Here is an 18,330-nt window from a genome sequence, read left to right as displayed (position 1 = left end):
AAGGCATTTGACCGTGACCCTCGGGAAGTCCTGTGGGGACTGTTCAGAGAGTATGGGGTATCGGACTATCTTATTGTGGCGGTCCACTCCCTGTATGATCAGTGTCAGAGCTTGGTCCGCATTGCCGGCAGTAAGTCGGACACATTTCCAGTGAGAGTTGGACTCCACCAAGGCTGTCCTTTGTCACCGATTCTGTTCATAACTTTTATGGACAGAATTTCTAGGCGCAGTCAAGGCGTTGATGGGTTCCGGTTTGGTGGCCGCGGGATTAGGTCTCTGCTTTTTGCAGATGATGTGGTCCTGATGGCTTCATCTGGCCGGGATCTTCAGCTCTCACTGGATCGGTTCGCAGCAGAGTGTGAAACGACCGGAATGAGAATCAGCACTTCCAAGTCCGAGTCCATGGTTCTCGCCCGGAAAAGGGTGGAGTGCCATCTCCGGGTTGGGAAGGAGACCCTGCCCCAAGTGGAGGAGTTCAAGTACCTAAGAGTCTTGTTCACGAGTGAGGGAAGAGTGGATCGTGAGTTCGACAGGCGGATCGGTGCGGCGTCTTCAGTAATGTGGACGCTGTACCGATCCGTTGTGGTGAAGAAAGAGCTGAGCCGGAAAGCAAAGCTCTCAATTTACCGGTCGATCAACGTTCCCATCCTCACCAATGATCATGAGCTTTGGGTCATGACCGAAAGGATAAGATCACGGGTACAAGCGGCCGAAATGAGTTTCCTCCGCCGGGTGGCGGGGCTCTTCCTTAGAGATAGGGTGAGAAGCTCTGCCATCCGGGAGGAGCTTAAAGTAAAGCCACTGCTCCTCCACATCGAAAGGAGCCAGGTGAGGTGGCTGGGGCATCTGGTCAGGATGCCACCAGACCGCCTCCCTAGGGAGGTGTTTAGGGCACGTCCAACCGGTAGGAGGCCACGGGGAAGACCCAGGACCCGTTGGGAAGACTATGTCTCCCGGCTGGCCTGGGAACGCCTCGGGATCCCCCGGGAAGAGCTAGACTAAGTGGGTGGGGAGAGGGAAGTCTGGGCTTCCCTGCTTAGGCTGCTGCCCCCGCGGCCCGACCTCGGATAAGCGGAAGAACATGGATTGGTGGATGGATGGTCATTAGAAAACATCACTGCACACCATAATGGAAGCTACATTTTCCATCTTAAACATCTAAAACAATTATTTGGGACTTTTCCGGCGGGCCAGATTGAAAAGCTCAACGGGCCGCATGTGGCCCCCGGGCCTTAATTTGCCCAGATCTGGCCTATACAGTTAATAAAGGCTATATAATGATATTAGGGGATATTTGGGAAGAATGTCGTCGAAATCGGAACAAATACAATGCTGATTTGTTTCAGTTTAGGCGTTCTGCTGTAGTGGGTGTGCCTTGTATGAGAGCAAAAAGTGCGTGCATGAGTGCTGCAGGCAAAGTGGCAGTTACAACGATGAAACAATAACAAACACCATATCTGTCCGTACACATCCCAACAAGCCACTTTTGATGACATCACTGACTCAGCTCTGTGCACACGCACTTCCTTGTCTGATTTTAAAGCGTAGCTATGGCACAACTATTCCCAAAGGACAACAAACAGGCTCATTTGGGATGACTAATAACCAGACAGCGGAAAAAAGCCAGACAAACACAGCAGTTATCAAGGTTTTTGCCGGCAGTAAACATTAAATTAGTGTTATTTTTTTATGGCAGTTTGTTGTGGCATAAAAAGGACAGGAAATGTTTGGCTCGTGTTTCCTTGACTATGTCTGAGCTAGGACTGGGGATTAAGCCTACAGGGTGCATCAGCAATAACATCTACTAAACTTCAACTGCAAAACAAAAGTTGTCAAATCATGCCCTTCTGATGTGTTGACTATGCTGTTATTTGTTTGACAAAAACACAACACGGCGACGCTGTTATTCAACCCCAAATGTTGGATTGACTTGAAATTTCTCACACAGCTCAACAAAACACGCACTGTAACTTTAGAGTGTTTTGTCCAATCGCTGCCAAATTTGCCACAAACATTCAAGGGACTGACAAGCATATATATACAGTCGTAGTCAAAAGTTTACATGCACTTGTGAAGGACATAATGTCAAGGCTGTACTGAGTTCAAAATCATTTCTACAATCCTTTTTTTTTTTTGATAGAGTGATTGGAGCCCATACGTACTTGTTTTACACAAAAAACATTCATGAAGTTTGGTTATTTTATGAGTTTATTATGAGTCTACTGACAATGTGACCAAATCTGCTGGGTCAAAAGTATACATACAGCAACATACATGATAAAATATTGGTGATGTAGAAAAGTTATAATCAAATATCAAATTAGCTTCATGGCACGGCCTCTTAACTTCATGTGGGTGATTATGATTGACGACACCTGTTGACTTCTCTGAGCCCATTTAAATGGGGCTCATGTGATGCAGTCATTAGATTCGGTTACAAACGCGACCATAGGAAGGTCAAAGGAACTCAGCACGGATCTGAAAAAACAAATCATTGACTTGAACAAATCAGGAAAGTGACTTGGAGACATTTCAAAGCAGCTTAAGGTCCCAAGAGCAACTGTGCACACAATTGTTTGTAAGTATAAAGTGAATGGCACAGTTTTGTAACTGCCACGATCAGGAAGAAAACGCAAGAGCTCACCTACCGCTGAGGGAAAATTGGTCAGGATGATCAAGAGTCAACCGAGAACCACCAAAAAGCAGGTCTGCAATGAATTGGAAGCTGATGGAACACAGGTGTCAGTGTCCACAGTCAAGCGTGTTTTGCATCGCCATGGGCTGAGAGGCTACCATGCAAGAAGGAAGCCCTTGCTCCAGAAGCGACACCATAAGGCTCATCTAAATTTGCTGCTGATCACATGGACAAAGATAAGACCTTCTGGAAGACAGTTCTGTGGCCAGATAAAACAAAAAATGGAGCTGTTAGGCCACAATACTCAGCAATATGTTTGGAGGAGAAAAGGTGAGGTCTATAATCCCAGGAACACCATTGCTACCGTCAAGCATGGTGGTGGTAGTATTATGCTATGGGCCTGTTTTGCCGCCAATGGAACTGGTGCTTTACAGAGAGTAAATGGGACAAATTACCTCCAAATTCTCCAGGACAACTTAAAATCATCAGCCCGGAGGTTGGGTCTTGGGCGCAGTTGGGTGTTCCAACAGGACAATGACCCCAAACACACATAAAAGTGGTAAAGGAATGGCTAAATCAGGCTGGAATTAAGGTTTTAGAATGGCCTTGTCCTGACTTTAACGTGTGGACTATGCTGAAGGAACAAGTCCATGTCAGAACACCAACAAATTTGGCTGAACTGCACCAATTTTGTCAGGAGGAGTGTTCAAAAATTCAACCAGAAGCTTGTGGATGGCTACCAAAAGCGCCTTATTGCAGTGAAACTTGCCAAGGGACATGTAACCAAATATTAACATTGCTGTATGTATACTTTTGACCCAGCAGATTTGCTCGCATTTTCAGTAGACCCATAATAAATTCATAAAAGAACCAAACTTCATGAATGTTCAACAAGTATGTGCTCCAATTCACTCTATCACAAAAAAATAAGAGTTGTAGAAATGATTGAAAACTCAAGACAGCCATGACATTTTGTTTTTTACAAGTTGCTGCGGACCTGCAGCAAAGTGGGATGTGCCAGGACTGGCTTCGAGATTAGCGACAGGTGCGTAGAAAACACAGCTGAGAGTGTTTGTCTGATCACCTTAAAGGCAGCAGTCGGGAAGGAGAGGGGGAGTTGTTGATGGTCGTTGAGGGTAGAGATACAGACAATCATGGCATTATGTTCTTTACAAGTGTATGTCAAATTTGAGCAAGATCGGTTAAAAAACATGGCTAACAAAATCTTATTGCAAGTAGTTGGCCAAAAGTCATTGACTCAAACTTAAAGGCCTACTGAAACCCACTACTACCGACCACACAGTCTGATAGTTTATATATCAATGATGAAATATTAACATTGCAACATAAGCCAATACGGCCGGTTTAGTTTACTAAATTGCAATTTTAAATTTCCCACGACGTATCCTGTTGAAAACGTCGCGGAACGATGACGCATGCGCGTGACGACACCGGTTGTAGCGGACATATTCTTCCAGCACCGCTCACGGCTAAAAGTCGTCGCTTTTCATCGCATAATTACTCAGTATTCTGGACATCTGTGTTGCTGAATCTTTTGCAATTTCTTCAATTAATAATTGGAGACTACAAAGAAGAAATATGTTGGTGAAAAGCGGTGTATTGCAGCTGCCTTTAGCAACACAAACACAGCCGGTGTTTCCTTGTTTACATTCCCGAAGGTGAAGCTTTACTATGGAACAGAGCGTTCAAGCGAACATTGTTCTCTACCACGTCAACCGGCAGATTTCGGTGAGAAAATTGTGGTAATAAGTCGGCTCTTACCATAGACATGAGCGGAGCTTGCGTCCTCCTGCAGCTGCGGACTCTTTGACTTCCTCCCACCAGAGACACTGGCAGTCACCACACCCGTGGCCACACCCCTCCGACTTTCAGGTTCCATATATTCTCACTAAAACACTAGTAACACAATAAGCAGATAAGGGATTTTCCGGAATTATCCTAGTAAATGTGTCTAATAACATCTGAATCGCTCCCACTGCCCTCTGTTTTTTTTTTTTTTTGTAGTCCTTCACTCTCACTATCCTCGTCCACGAATCTTTCATCCTCGCTGAAATTAATGGGGAAATAGTCGCTTTCTCGGTCCGAATCGCTCTAGCTGCTGGTGGCCATGATTGTAAACAATGTGAGGATGTGAGGAGCTCTACAGCCAGTGACATCACGCGCACATTGTCTGCTACTTACGGTACAGGCAAGGCTTTTTTATTAGCGACCAAAAGTTGCAAACTTTATCGTCGATGTTCTCTACTAAATCCTTTCAGCAAAAATATGGCAAAGGCCTACTGAAATTAGATTTTCTTATTCAAACTGGGATAGCAGGTCTATTCTATGTGTCATACTTGATCATTTCGCGATATTGCCATATTTTTGCTGAAAGGATTTAGTAGAGAACATCCACAATAAAATTTGCAAAAGCCCTGCCTCTACCGGAAGTCGCAGACGATGACGTCACGTGTGGGGGCTCCTCACATATTCACATTGATTTTAATGGGAGTCTCCAACAAAAAGTGCTATTCGGACCGAGAAAACGACAATTTCCCCATTAATTTGAGCGAGGATGAAAGATTCGTGTTTGAGGATATTGATAGCGACGGACTACAAAAAAAAAAAGAACGCGATTGCATTGGGACGGATTCCGATGTTTTTAGACACATTTAGTAGGATAATTCTGGGAAATCCCTTATCTTTCTATTGTGTTGCTAGTGTAGTCAGTTTAACAGTACCTGATAGTCGGAAGGGTGTCTCCACGGGTGTCTTGACGCCAATGTCTCAGGGAAGTCGACGGCAGCTATGGACGGCACAAGCTTAGCTTTTCTCCGGTAAGAAGCGAGTTTTTAACCACAATTTTCTCACCGAAACCTGCTGGTTGACATTCCGTCGTGATTCATGTTCGCTTGACCGTGCTCTGATCCATAGTAAAGTTTCACCTCCAGGAATTTTAAACAAGGAATCACCGTGTGTTTGTGTGGCTGAAGGTTAAAGCTTCCCAACTCCATCTTTCTACTTTGACTTCTCCAATATTAATTGAACAAATTGCAAAAGATTCAACAACACAGATCTCCAAAATACTGTGTAATTATGCGGTTAAAGCAGACGACTTTTAGCTGTGTGTGCGCGCAGCGTTCATACTTCCTAAAAACTTGTGACGCCTTGCGTACACGTCATCATTGCACGACGTTTTCAAGATGAAACTCCCGGGAAATTTTAAATTGCAAGTTAGTAAACCAAAAAGACCGCATTGGCATGTGTTGCAATTTTAATATTTCATCATTGATATATAAACTATCAGACTGCGTGGTGGGTTGTAGTGGGTTTCAGTAGGCCTTTAAAACCTTCCAAAGCATTCTGTACACAACCAATAGGATGCGCAACAAATGTCAAAAAAAAAAAACAAACAAAAAAAAAAAACACTTACCATATCCAGGAGTGTCTTCTGAAAGGAAAGTGGCTAAGGTGCTTCATGGTCCTGTCACTAGAAACTCCAGGACAAAGTCCAGGCTTCATATTGAGCCCAAGTCACCGGTTTTAAGAGGCTTTTTTGGGGTCTGTGTGATATACTATCTACAGGTAAACACCCACAGAGTGGAGACGATCAAGTCCGGGTATAACAAGTTATGTCTCATGCTCAAGAGTTTCTCGGAAACTTTGTGCATAACGAAAATCCTTTAAAAAAATAAGCACCATAAAATCCAAAAGATACTAAAAAAAAAGGCAGGTTTAATCCCAGTGTACGGACTCTCGCACAGGCGGCCGCCCACACCACGAGCTCCGGGGGCAGCCGCTCTTTCTTCCCTTTTCCCTCGGGATTCGTCCAGCAAAAGTTTGGAAGTGACCCCCCCACATCCACATGGTGAGCCGGCTCAGGGACTCGTTCCTGCGGAGAACCTTCCCTTCCCTGACCGCTGACGGACGGCGGCAAGAGTCACGTTAGCCGGCATGTTGCAAACCTGCATCCTCTGCTCTTTCTCCACGTCAAGGAAATGGGGGGCCCCGAGGGGGGTGGGGATGGAAGAAAGAAAGAAAAAAAACAACAACAATGAAGCATCTCTGCTTCCCTCCTCCTGGTCGTGTGGGATGTCCTGACCCCCGTGTAAGAGGTGTGTCTTCCCGATGCACTCCCGTTAAACCTATTGATCCTCTTACCTCACCGCTCCTCTCTCTCACGGCGACGTGTCTGCACATGCTCCCCGGCCGCCGGGGGGCGGGGCCGGGGGAGAGAAAGGCGGCATTGTGGCGATGTGTTGACAGAAGTAATTCCACCCGCTTAAAATCCATCTGCCGGCTCACGCCTTTTCTTTTCTTTGCCTAAGTATGGCTTTGTTTGTTTCTTTCGTCATAGCTACGCAAGCTCCGGCGGGTCTGCGTGCGTGCGAGTGAAGCGTGAGACCCGGCGTGCTGCGGGTGTGTGTGTCCGCCGAGTGGAGCGCATGGGTAAGCCTGTGAAAAGCACGCAGCAGGGGTGACTTTTTGGAAAAGTGTTATCCGGGATGTTGTTTTCTACAAACCCCGTTTTCATATGAGTTGGGAAATTGTGTTAGACGGAATACAATAATTTGCAAATCATTTTCAACCCATATTCAGTTGAATATGCTACAAAGACAACATATTTGATGTTCAAACTGAATTTTTTTTTTTTGCAAATAATCATTAACTTTAGAATTTGATGCCAGCAACAAGTGAGAAAGAAGTTGGGAAAGGTGGCAATAAATACTGATAAAGTTGAGGAATGCTCATCAAACACTTATTTGGAACATCCCACTGGTGTGCAGGCTAATTGGGAGCAGGTGGGTGACGTGATTGGGTATAAAAACAGCTTCCCAAAAAACGCTCAGTCTTTCACAAGAAAGGATGGGGCGAGGTACACCTCTTTTTCCACAACTGCGTGAGCAAATAGTCAAACAGTTCAAGAACAACATTTCTTAAAGTGCAATTGCAAGAAATTTAGGGATTTCAACATCTACGGTCCATAATATCATCAAAAGGTTCAGAGAATCTGGAGAAATCCCTCCACGTAAGCGGCATTGCCGGAAATCAACATTGAATGACCGTGACCTTCCATCCCTCAGACGGCACTGTATCAAAAACCGACATCAATCTCTAAAGGATATCACCACATGGGCTCAGGAACACTTCAGAAAACCACTGTTACTAAATACAGTTTGTCGCTACATCTGTAAGTGCAAGTTAAAGCTCTACTATGCAAAGCGAAAGAAATGTATCAACAACATCCAGAAACAGGGCCGGCTTAAGACTTACACGGTTTCAATTTCCATTTCTTTGTTGATGCAATTGTTGATGACTTAAGTACTGATATCAACCAAAGCTCCTCATCCCACCCCCCGGATTGTCCATCCATCCGTTTTCTACCGCTTATTCCCTTTGGGGTCGTGGAAGGCGCTGGTGCCTATCTCAGCTACAATCGGGCGGAAGGCAGGTTATACCCTGGACAAGTCGCCACCTCATCGCAGGGCCAACACAGAGAGACAACATTCACACTCACATTCACACACTAGGGCCAATTTAGTGTTGCCAATCAACCTATCCCCAGGTGCATGTCTTAACTAATGTAAATAATTCAATGTATATGCTAATTGGGAACAGGTGGGGGCCATGATTGGGTATAAAAACAGCTTCCCAAAAAATGCTCAGTCTTTCACAAGAAAGGATGGGGCAAGGTACACCTCCTTTTCCACAGCTGTGTGAGCAAATAGTCAAACCGTTTAAGAACAACGTTTTTGAAAGTGCAATTGCAAGAAATGTATGGATTTCAACATCTACGGTCCATAATATCATCAAAAGGTTCAGAGAATCTGGAGAATCCCTCCACGTAAGCGGCATTGCCGGAAATAAACATTGAATGACCGTGACCTTCCATCCCTCAGACGGCACTATATCAAAAACCGACATCAATCTCTAAAGGATATCACCACATGGGCTCAGGAACACTTCAGAAAACCACTGTCACTAAATACAGTTCGTCGCTACATCTGTAAGTGCAAGTTAAAGCTCTACTATGCAAAGTGAAAGCAATTTATCAACAACATCCAGAAACAGGGCCGGCTTAAGACTTACACTGTTTCAATGTCCATTTCTTTGTTGATGCAATTGTTGATGACTTAAGTACTGATATCAACCAAAGCTCCTCATCCCACCCCCCGGATTGTCCATCCATCCATTTTCTACCGCTTATTCCCTTTGGGGTCGCGGAAGGCGCTGGTGCCTATCTCAGCTACCATCGGGCGGAAGGCAGGTTACACCCTGGACAAGTCGCCACCTCATCGCAGGGCCAACACAGAGAGACAACATTCACACTCACATTCACACACTAGGGCCAATTTAGTGTTGCCAATCAACCAATCCCCAGGTGCATGTCTTAACTACTGTAAATAATTCAATGTATATGCTAATTGGGAACAGGTGGGTGCCATGATTGGGTATAAAAACAGCTTCCCAAAAAATGCTCAGTCTTTCACAAGAAAGGATGGGGCGAGGTACACCTCTTTTTCCACAGCTGTGTGAGCAAATAGTCAAACCGTTTAAGAACAACGTTGTTGAAAGTGCAATTGCAAGAAATGTATGGATTTCAACATCTACGGTCCATAATATCATCAAAAGGTTCAGAGAATCTGGAGAATCCCTCCACGTAAGCGGCATTGCCGGAAATAAACATTGAATGACCGTGACCTTCCATCCCTCAGACGGCACTATATCAAAAACCGACATCAATCTCTAAAGGATATCACCACATGGGCTCAGGAACACTTCAGAAAACCACTGTCACTAAATACAGTTCGTCGCTACATCTGTAAGTGCAAGTTAAAGCTCTACTATGCAAAGTGAAAGCAATTTATCAACAACATCCAGAAACAGGGCCGGCTTAAGACTTACACTGTTTCAATGTCCATTTCTTTGTTGATGCAATTGTTGATGACTTAAGTACTGATATCAACCAAAGCTCCTCATCCCACCCCCCGGATTGTCCATCCATCCATTTTCTACCGCTTATTCCCTTTGGGGTCGCGGAAGGCGCTGGTGCCTATCTCAGCTACCATCGGGCGGAAGGCAGGTTACACCCTGGACAAGTCGCCACCTCATTGCAGGGCCAACACAGACAGACAACATTCACACTCACATTCACACACTTGGGCCAATTTAGTGTTGCCAATCAACCTATCCCCAGGTGCATGTCTTAACTAATGTAAATAATTCAATGTATATACTATAATGATTAACTTGTGTGATGACTGTTTTATGCTGATAGTATATATTTGTACCATGAATTGATCAACGTGGACCCCGACTTAAACAAGATGAAAAACTTATCCGGGTGTTACCATTTAGTGGTCAATTGTACGGAATATGTACTGAACTGTGCAATTTACTAATAAAAGTTTCAGTCAATCAATTCTCTGGGCCCGAGATCATCTAAGATGGACTGATACAAAGTGGAAAAGTGTTCTGTGGTCAGACGAGTCCACATTTCAAATTGTTTTTGGAAATAATTGACATCTTGTCATCCAGACCAAAGGGGAAGCGAACCATCCAGACTGTTATCGACACAAAGTTCAAAAGCCAGCATTTGTGATGGTATGGGGGTGCATTAGTACCCAAAGCATGGGTAACTTACACATCTGTGAAGTCACCATTAATGCTGGAAGGTACATACAGGTTTCGGAACAACATATGCTGCCATCTAAGCGCCATCTTTTTCATGGACGCCCCTGCTTATTTCAGCAAGACAATGCCAAGCCACATTCAGCACGTGTTACAACAGCGTGGCTTCGTAAAAATAGAGTGCGGGTACTTTCCTGGCCCGCCTGCACTCCAGACCTGTCTCCCATTGAAAATGTGTGGCGCATTATGAAGCGTAAAATACGACAGCGGAGACCCCGGACTGTTGAACGACTGAAGCTCTACATAAAACAAGAATGGGAATGAATTCCACTTTCAAAGCTTCAACAATTAATTTCCTCAGTTACCAAACGTTTATTGAGTGTTGTTAAAAGAAAAGGTGATGTAACACAGTGGTGAACATGCCCTTTCCCAACTACTTTGGCACGTGTTGCAGCCATGAAATTCTAAGTTAATTATTATTTGCAAAACAAAAAAAAAGGTTTTTGAGTTTGAACATCAAATATCGTGTCTTTGTAGTGCATTCAACTGAATATGGGTTGAAAAGGGGTGTACCCCGCCTTCCGGTTTCCTGGGCATGACGTTAAAGTGCATCCGGAAGTGGAGGCTCCTCTATGGGGGTATTGGGGCAATTGGAGGTTAACCCATGTACTACTGTTACCCCAGGTGGCCCTTGGCAAAGGCCTAGTACCTGACTGCCCCCTAGCCAGGGATACGGTGAAGACCTCAACGGCGGAGCAGGCGGAAGACGGTACATTTAAGAAGGACCACAACGGCTGCAGCAGAAAAGTGTCCCTGGTCGTCTTGGACTCAATGCCACTGGACCCTCTTGTAAAAAGAGCTCAGCAGCGCATGCACCGTTTGCGTCTGATGAAAAGCGCACAGCTCCCTCCCCCCATTCTCACCACATTCTACAAAAGCACTATAGAAAGCCTACTGACCAACAGCATCTCTGTCTGGACTGGAGCCTGCAATACCTCAGACTGGAAGTCTCTCCAGAGAGTGGTTAGGACGGCGGAAAAGATTATCAGGAATGCTCTTCCTCCTGTCCGGGAGTTTGCAAAAAGCCGCTGCCTGACCAGGGCTCAGAAAATCTGCAAAGACTCCTCCCAACCCCACCAATAACTGTTTTCACTGCTGGGCTCTAAGAAGAGGTTCAGCAGCCTCCCAAGCAGAACCTCCAGGTTCTGTAACAGCTTCTTCCCTCAGGCCGTAAGACTCTTGAGCGCATCATAACTATCCCCTCAATTCCCCCCAAAATTGATTAACTCACTGGAATAAAAAGACAATATAAAATACATCCATAAACCTGGATGCATATGCAAAAGTGCAATATACAGTGGGGCAAAAAAGTATATAGTCAGCCACCGATTGTCCAAGTTCTCCCACTTAAAATGATGACAGAGGTCTGTAATTTTCATCATAGGTACACTTCAACTGTGAGAGACAGAATGTGAAAAAAAAATTCAGGAATTCACATTGTAGGAATTTTTAAGAATTTATTTGTAAATTATGGTGGAAAATAAGTATTTGGTCAACCATTAAAAGCTCTCACTGATGGAAGGAGGTTTTGCCTCAAAATGTCATGATACATGGCCCCATTCATTCTTTCCTTAACACGGATCAATCGTCCTGTCCCCTTAGCAGAAAAACAAACCCAAAGCATGATGTTTCCACCCCCATGCTTCACAGTAGGTATGGTGTTCTTCGGGATGCAACTCAGTATTCTTCTTCCTCCAAACACGACGAGTTGATTTTATACCAAAATGGATACATGGATGATACAGCAGAGGATTGGGAGAATGTCATGTGGTCAGATAAAACCAAAATATAACTTTTTGGTATAAACTCAACTCGTCGTGTTTGGAGGAAGGAGAATACTGAGTTGCATCCCAAGAACACCATACCTACTGTGAAGCATGGGGGTGGAAACATCATGCTTTGGGGCTGTTTTTCTGCTAAGGAGACAGGACAATTGATCTGTCTTAAGGAAAGAATAAATGGGGTCATTTATCGTGAGATTTTGAGCCAAAACCTCCTTCCATCAGTGGGAGCTTTGAATGGTTGACCAAATACTTATTTTCCACCTTAATTTACAAATAAATTATTTAAAATTCCTACAATGTAAATTCCTGTATTTTTTTAAACATTCTGTCTATCACAGTTGAAGTGTACCTATGATGAAAATTACAGACCTCTGTCATCATTTTAAGTGGGAAAACTTGCACAATCGGTGGCTGACTTAATACTTTTTTGCCCCACTGTATTTGGCTGTACAGTAATCTATTCATTTATATCTGCACCTTATTGATTTTTTTTATCCTGCACTACCATGAGCTAATGCAAAAAAAGGTTATTATTTGTACTGTAAAGTTGAAATTTGAATGACAATAAAAAGGAAGTCTAAGTCTAAGTTAAACAAAGTCATGCACAGGCATCCTCGATAAAGGGAGGATTGTCACACTTGTTCCGAGTGACCGCCGATGATGACCCCGCCTTCCGCCCGATTGTAGCTGAGATAGGCTCCAGCACCCCCCACAACCCCAAATGGGACAAGCTGTAGAAACTCGATGGATGGATGGACATTTTAAAACCTTTATGTGCACAAAATCCTAGACTCCTAGAATCTGCTGAAAGACAGTCATAGTCATTTTGTCATTCATATGCAGTCAGGTGTGACGTTAGCTGAGGTTGTCCAAAGTAAGGCTACACATGATTGGTCATGATTGTAGGTGTCGTGTGTGTCTGTGCACCAACTTAGGAATTTGGGTGGGCGTGGCGTTTGCGAGGAAGTTATGAGTTGAGGCCAAGGGGTGAGAGAGTGTGTGTTTAGCGTTTCGAGTCATAGCTGTGGCGCAGCTCCAGCTGCTGCGGTCTAGAAAAACAGGATCCAGCACCGCTTCTTGCACACTTCCTGCCCAACGCGCACGTCAGCAGCCTCTCAAACGCTGCCAGAAGTTAAACCGTCAGCTTGCACCTTCAGCAACAAGCGCCACGCATGACTCGGGCGGTGACTGCCGAGGAATCCGCTTGTGGGAAATGTAGGGACAGAAACGCGGCGCTCTGGGAAAATGTGGCCGGGTTGTGTGCGCAAGCGGGACGAGCTGTGTCGTAAAAAGCGGCGACGGAGGGAAAACATTTTAATTTAAGAAGCTTTTAAGGTTAAATCACATATGTAACGGGAGAAGTCGGGGGAGGGTGGATCTCAGCAAGGACTGGAAATGGAATAAATGTGTCGGATTTGGATGTCACACACAAAACATTTCCTATTTACTGTGCAGGTTCTTTGGTTTCCCACCATTATTCTGTATGTGTCTGAGCCTTAGGGATGTAAGATTATGAACATTTCATATCGCAGGTTATTTTGGCCAAAATGATCACGGTTTTTCGTCAAATGTCCTCAAAAAGTCGTTCAGTTGTTTAGACGGCAATGTGTTTGTACGAGTTTAGACTGGGGTATGACTTTTGTAACGGGAATATACAGTCGTGGTCAAAAGTTTACATACACTTGTAAAGAACATAATGCCATGGCTGTCTTGAGTTTCCGATAATTTCTACAACTCTTATTTTTTTGTGAGTGATTGGAGTGATTGCTTTTTTTGACATGTGTGGCACACCGTATTGCTTGTTCTCAGAATGCTTTGTAAGGTTTTACGTTTGAGTCAATGCAATTACAATAAACATTTTTTAACCATGTCTTTCAACCGATTTTGCTCTAATTTGACATACAGTCGTGTTCAAAAGTTTACATACACATGTGTGGAGGTCTTGCTCCTCAGGGTTCCTTGGATCACCAGAGACGGACATGACAGCCTCGGTCATATTTGCGAACAATGATTTATTTTTCAATAAATGTTCCTTTATCCTTTTCGGCAAATGTCTGTCAAACTCGCCAGTGAGCACACAAATGTGTTTTCTTCAGACCCTGTTCTCACTCACGCTCGTGCTCGGCTGCCAACTCTACCCTCTCCTTCCCGACTGCTGCCTTTAACAGAGCGACAGGTGATCAGACAAACACTCTCAGCTGTGTCTTCTACGCACATGTCGCTAATCTCAAAGCCAGGCCTCGCACATCCAATTTTGCTGCTGGTCCGCAGGCCACGCCCCTCACAACTTGTAAAGAACATAATGTCATGGCTGTCTTGAATTTCCAATAATTTCTACAACTCTTATTTTTTTTGTGATAGAGTGATTGGAGCACATACTTGTTGGTCACAAAAAAAACAATCATGAAGTTTGGTTCTTTTATGAATTTGTTATGGGTCGACTGAAAATGTGAGCAAATCTGCTGGGTCAAAAGTATACATACAGCAATGTTAATATTTGGTTACATGTCCCTTGGCAAGTTTCACTGCAATAAAACGCTTTTGGTAACCATCCACAAGCTTCTGGCAAACTTCTGGTTGAATTTTTGACCACTCCTCTTGACAAAATTGGAGCAGTTCAGCTCCATTTTTTGGTTTTCTGACATGGACTTGTTTCTTCAGAATTGTCCACACGTTTAAGTCAGGACCTCTGGAAGGCCATTCTAAAACCTTAATTCCAGCTTGATTTAGCCATTCCTTTACCACTTTTGACGTGTGTTTGGGGTCATTGTACTGTTGGAACACCTAACTGCGCCCAAGACCCAACCTCTGGCCTGATGATTTTAGGTTATCCTGAAGAATTTGGAGGTAATCCTCCTTTTTCATTGTCCCATTTACTCTCTGTAAAGCAACAGTTCCATTGGCAGCAAAACAGGCCCAGAGCATAATACTACCACCACCATGCTTGACCATAGGGATGGTGTTCCTCGGATAAAAGGACTCACCTTTTCTCCTCCAAAAATATTGCTGGGTATTGTGGCCAAACATCTCACTTTGTGTTTCATCTGACATCACATGAACAAAGATAAGACCTTGGGGAGTAAAATTCTGTGGTCAGATGAAACAAACATTTAGCAGTTTGGCCACAATCAATAACAACCAACAAGTATGTGCTCCAATCAGTCTATCACAAAAAAATAAGAGTTGTAGAAATGATCGGAAACTCAAGACAGCCATGACATTATGTTCAAACTTTTGACTACGACTGTACATTGATTTTGATTGATTGATTCTATCTGTGTGTTGGCCCTGCGATAAAGGGGCGACTTGTCCAGGGCGTGCCCTGCTTTCCGCCCCAGTGCAGCTGGGATATGCTCCAGCCCTGCCGCGACCCAGAGAGGGACAAGCTGTCAGCCAGACAGCACATTCCTTTTTGTTTCATTCCCCTTCAAAATAAATACTGTCTCTGTACACAACATTTTACACAGGACTGTTTTGTTAACATTGACCAGTACAACGTTGACAAGCCGCTAAACGGCGGCACCATTGGGACATGACTACTTTGTTTGAGGAACCACCAGAGAAGGATTTATAGGCTAAATAATTATTTTCATTTAATCGTGGCATGTGCACAATCATTTCAAGGGTTCTTTATACACCCACATGCGATATGCAGTGAGGTAAATGGTGGTAAAATCCCTTTTTATTCAGCACTGCGCCACGCCAGCTGTACTTAATGTTGTGACCAGTAACTCTACACATGTCCTGGTTATGAATTATTTTCGAATGTGGCTGAAAAGAACAATATCAGTGATGTTCGTCTTCAAGAAACATATTTAATTGTGTACACAATTCAAAAAGTGTGTTAAAAATGTGACTGTGGAGCTAAATTTACATGAAACCATATCCAATACATTGTATCTCGACCACAGGGAAGTGTGTTAAATGATTATTAGAATCATTAGAGGTCCCCTTTTCATAAGTTCCCCTGATTTGAAACCCTAGGTTTTATCGCTCATTGATTCATCCAGACTATCACAATGTATCTCCTCTCTTAACCACATGAAACATTGAAAAAAAACTGATTTGTCGCCAATTTTCATCTGATCTCATCGAAATTTGGTAGATAGCTGCTTTGCTGGCACATTTTTGGTACATACTCTATTGACCTTGACTTTGAGGAGGTCAAAAATGAAGTTGCAAAAAACACCACACCAAGTCAATCCTAGGGATGGCCACAAAACTCGGTTTCAGTTTTATAGTGACAGCAGTGCAAACATAAACGGTAGTAACCAGACATGAAAGAAGAAGTAGCTATTTCTTAAATGTACATGACGTCACGTCTGCCTCACGTCTCGCTCATTAAATGTGTGGTGGTCAAGCCAGAGTCGCTTTTCAATTAATACTAGGGGCCATTTAGCCTCTGTCGAAGAAAAATGCCCTATGCTTGCGTTGTTTTTGGCTGTACAATAAACGTTCCTCGAAAGGTAATCTGATAAGGTAAAACAGTGGAAAAAGTGCAAGATGATTTTCATGGGAATCTGGCCACAGGGAAATCTCAATTGGGTTTGAAAGTCAAATTATGCTCTACTTTGGCGCCATCATGTGGACAACACTCACTACTTATTTGAGTAGAAACAAGCGCAAAATGTATTTATATGACCCAATGCAATTAACCTTCCCTAGTCATGGTGGAAAAAAAAAATTGAACCAACAGAAGATGCCAACAGACGTGGTCACAAATAAAACATCCATCCATCCATTTCCTACCGCTTGTCCCTTTTGGGGTCGCGGGGGGTGCTGGAGCCTATCTCAGCTGCATCCTGGACAAGTCGCCCCACATCACAGCACATTTAAAACAATACAACACAATTTGTGGATACAATGAAGAATATCCATGCACCATTAAAAAATCTGAATTACACCCACACAAATAAAACACACACAAACACAGACACACACACACACACACACAAAAAAAAATTATATATATATATATATATATATATATATATATATATATGTATATATATATCCATCCATTTCCTACCGCTTATTCCCTTTTGGGGTCACGGGGGGCGCTGGTGCCTATCTCAGCTACAATCGGGCGGAAGGCGGGGTACACCCTGGACAAGTCACTACCTCATCGCAGGGCCAACACAGGTAGACAGACAACATTCACACACTAGGGCCCATTTAGTGTTGCCAATCAACCTATCCCCAGGTGAATGTCTTTGGAAGTGGGAGGAAGCCGGACTACCCAGAGGGAACCCACGCATTCACGGGGAGAACATGCAAACTCCACACCGAAAGATCCCGAGCCTGGATTTGAACCCAGGAGACGCACTAACCCCTCTGCCACCGTGAAGCCCTATATATATATATATATATATATATATATATATATGTCTTGATTGGATTATCCAGAGAATAGTGCTCGATACCGTGGTAGAGCGCAATATGTAGGTGTGGGAAAAAAAAATCACAAGACTATTTCATCTCTACAGATCTGTTTCATGAGGGGTTCCCTCAATCATCAGGAGATAGTCTTGTGATTTTTTTTCCCACACCTACATATATATATATATATATATGTAGGTGTGGGAAAAATCACAAGACTACTTCATCTCTACAGAACTGTTTCATGAGGGGTTCCCTCAATCATCAGGAGATTTTAATGGAAGCATTCACATACAATGGTTTATATAGGGCACAGAGTGGGTGGGTACAGGCAGGCGTAGGGTGTGGTGATTGGCTCATGTGTTACCTAGGAGGTGTTTCCGTCTGTGGCGGCATGTTGAAATGATTTCGCTGCGGTTGTTGAGGGATGATAGATCTGGATGATATATAATAAACAGTTTCTCTTTTAAGCATAGGTTGCATCTTTTATTACCACTGTTGTAAGGTGTGCTGCATGCAAGAATTTGCCATGTTATTGAATATTCAACATTATTGTCTTTGAGGTTCCAAATGTGTTTACTGAGTTCTGTAGAATTCCGCAAAGTCTGGTTTCTAAAGGAGGCGTTGTGATTATTCCATTTTGTTTTGAACGCTCCTTCGGTTAATCCTACGTACGTGTCGGATGTGTTAATATCCTTGCGTATTACCTTTGCTTGGTAAACGACTGATGTTTGTAAGCACCCTCCGTTGAGAGGGCAATCAGGTTTCTTGCGACAGTTACATTCCTTATTGGTTTCAGAGTCGTTTAGTCTGGGGGTAGGTAATCCTTTTGCAATTGCT

At 43.7% G+C, this 18,330-nt stretch overlaps 1 protein-coding gene across 4 annotated transcripts in view; it reads right to left on the bottom strand.

The window, feature by feature from the left end:
* pde4d (phosphodiesterase 4D, cAMP-specific) overlaps nucleotides 1-18,330 on the bottom strand; it is a 494,959-nt gene that overhangs the window by 174,582 nt on the left and 302,047 nt on the right. The window contains exon 1 of one of the 4 annotated variants that reach the window (XM_061900801.1): nucleotides 6,069-6,940. The exons of the other annotated variants lie outside the window; for them this stretch is intronic. Coding sequence (XP_061756785.1) covers nucleotides 6,069-6,157 — 89 coding nt within the window. The 5' untranslated portion in view covers nucleotides 6,158-6,940. Of the gene's footprint in view, nucleotides 1-6,068; nucleotides 6,941-18,330 lie in introns of those variants that run through there. 4 annotated transcript variants of the gene reach the window in all.

This window comes from Nerophis ophidion, linkage group LG01 (genome assembly GCF_033978795.1).
Source record: "Nerophis ophidion isolate RoL-2023_Sa linkage group LG01, RoL_Noph_v1.0, whole genome shotgun sequence".
NCBI classification, from domain to species: domain Eukaryota; kingdom Metazoa; phylum Chordata; class Actinopteri; order Syngnathiformes; family Syngnathidae; genus Nerophis; species Nerophis ophidion.
The sequence above is the reverse complement of the archived record's forward strand: the minus strand, read 5'-3'. Positions and strand labels throughout refer to the sequence as shown.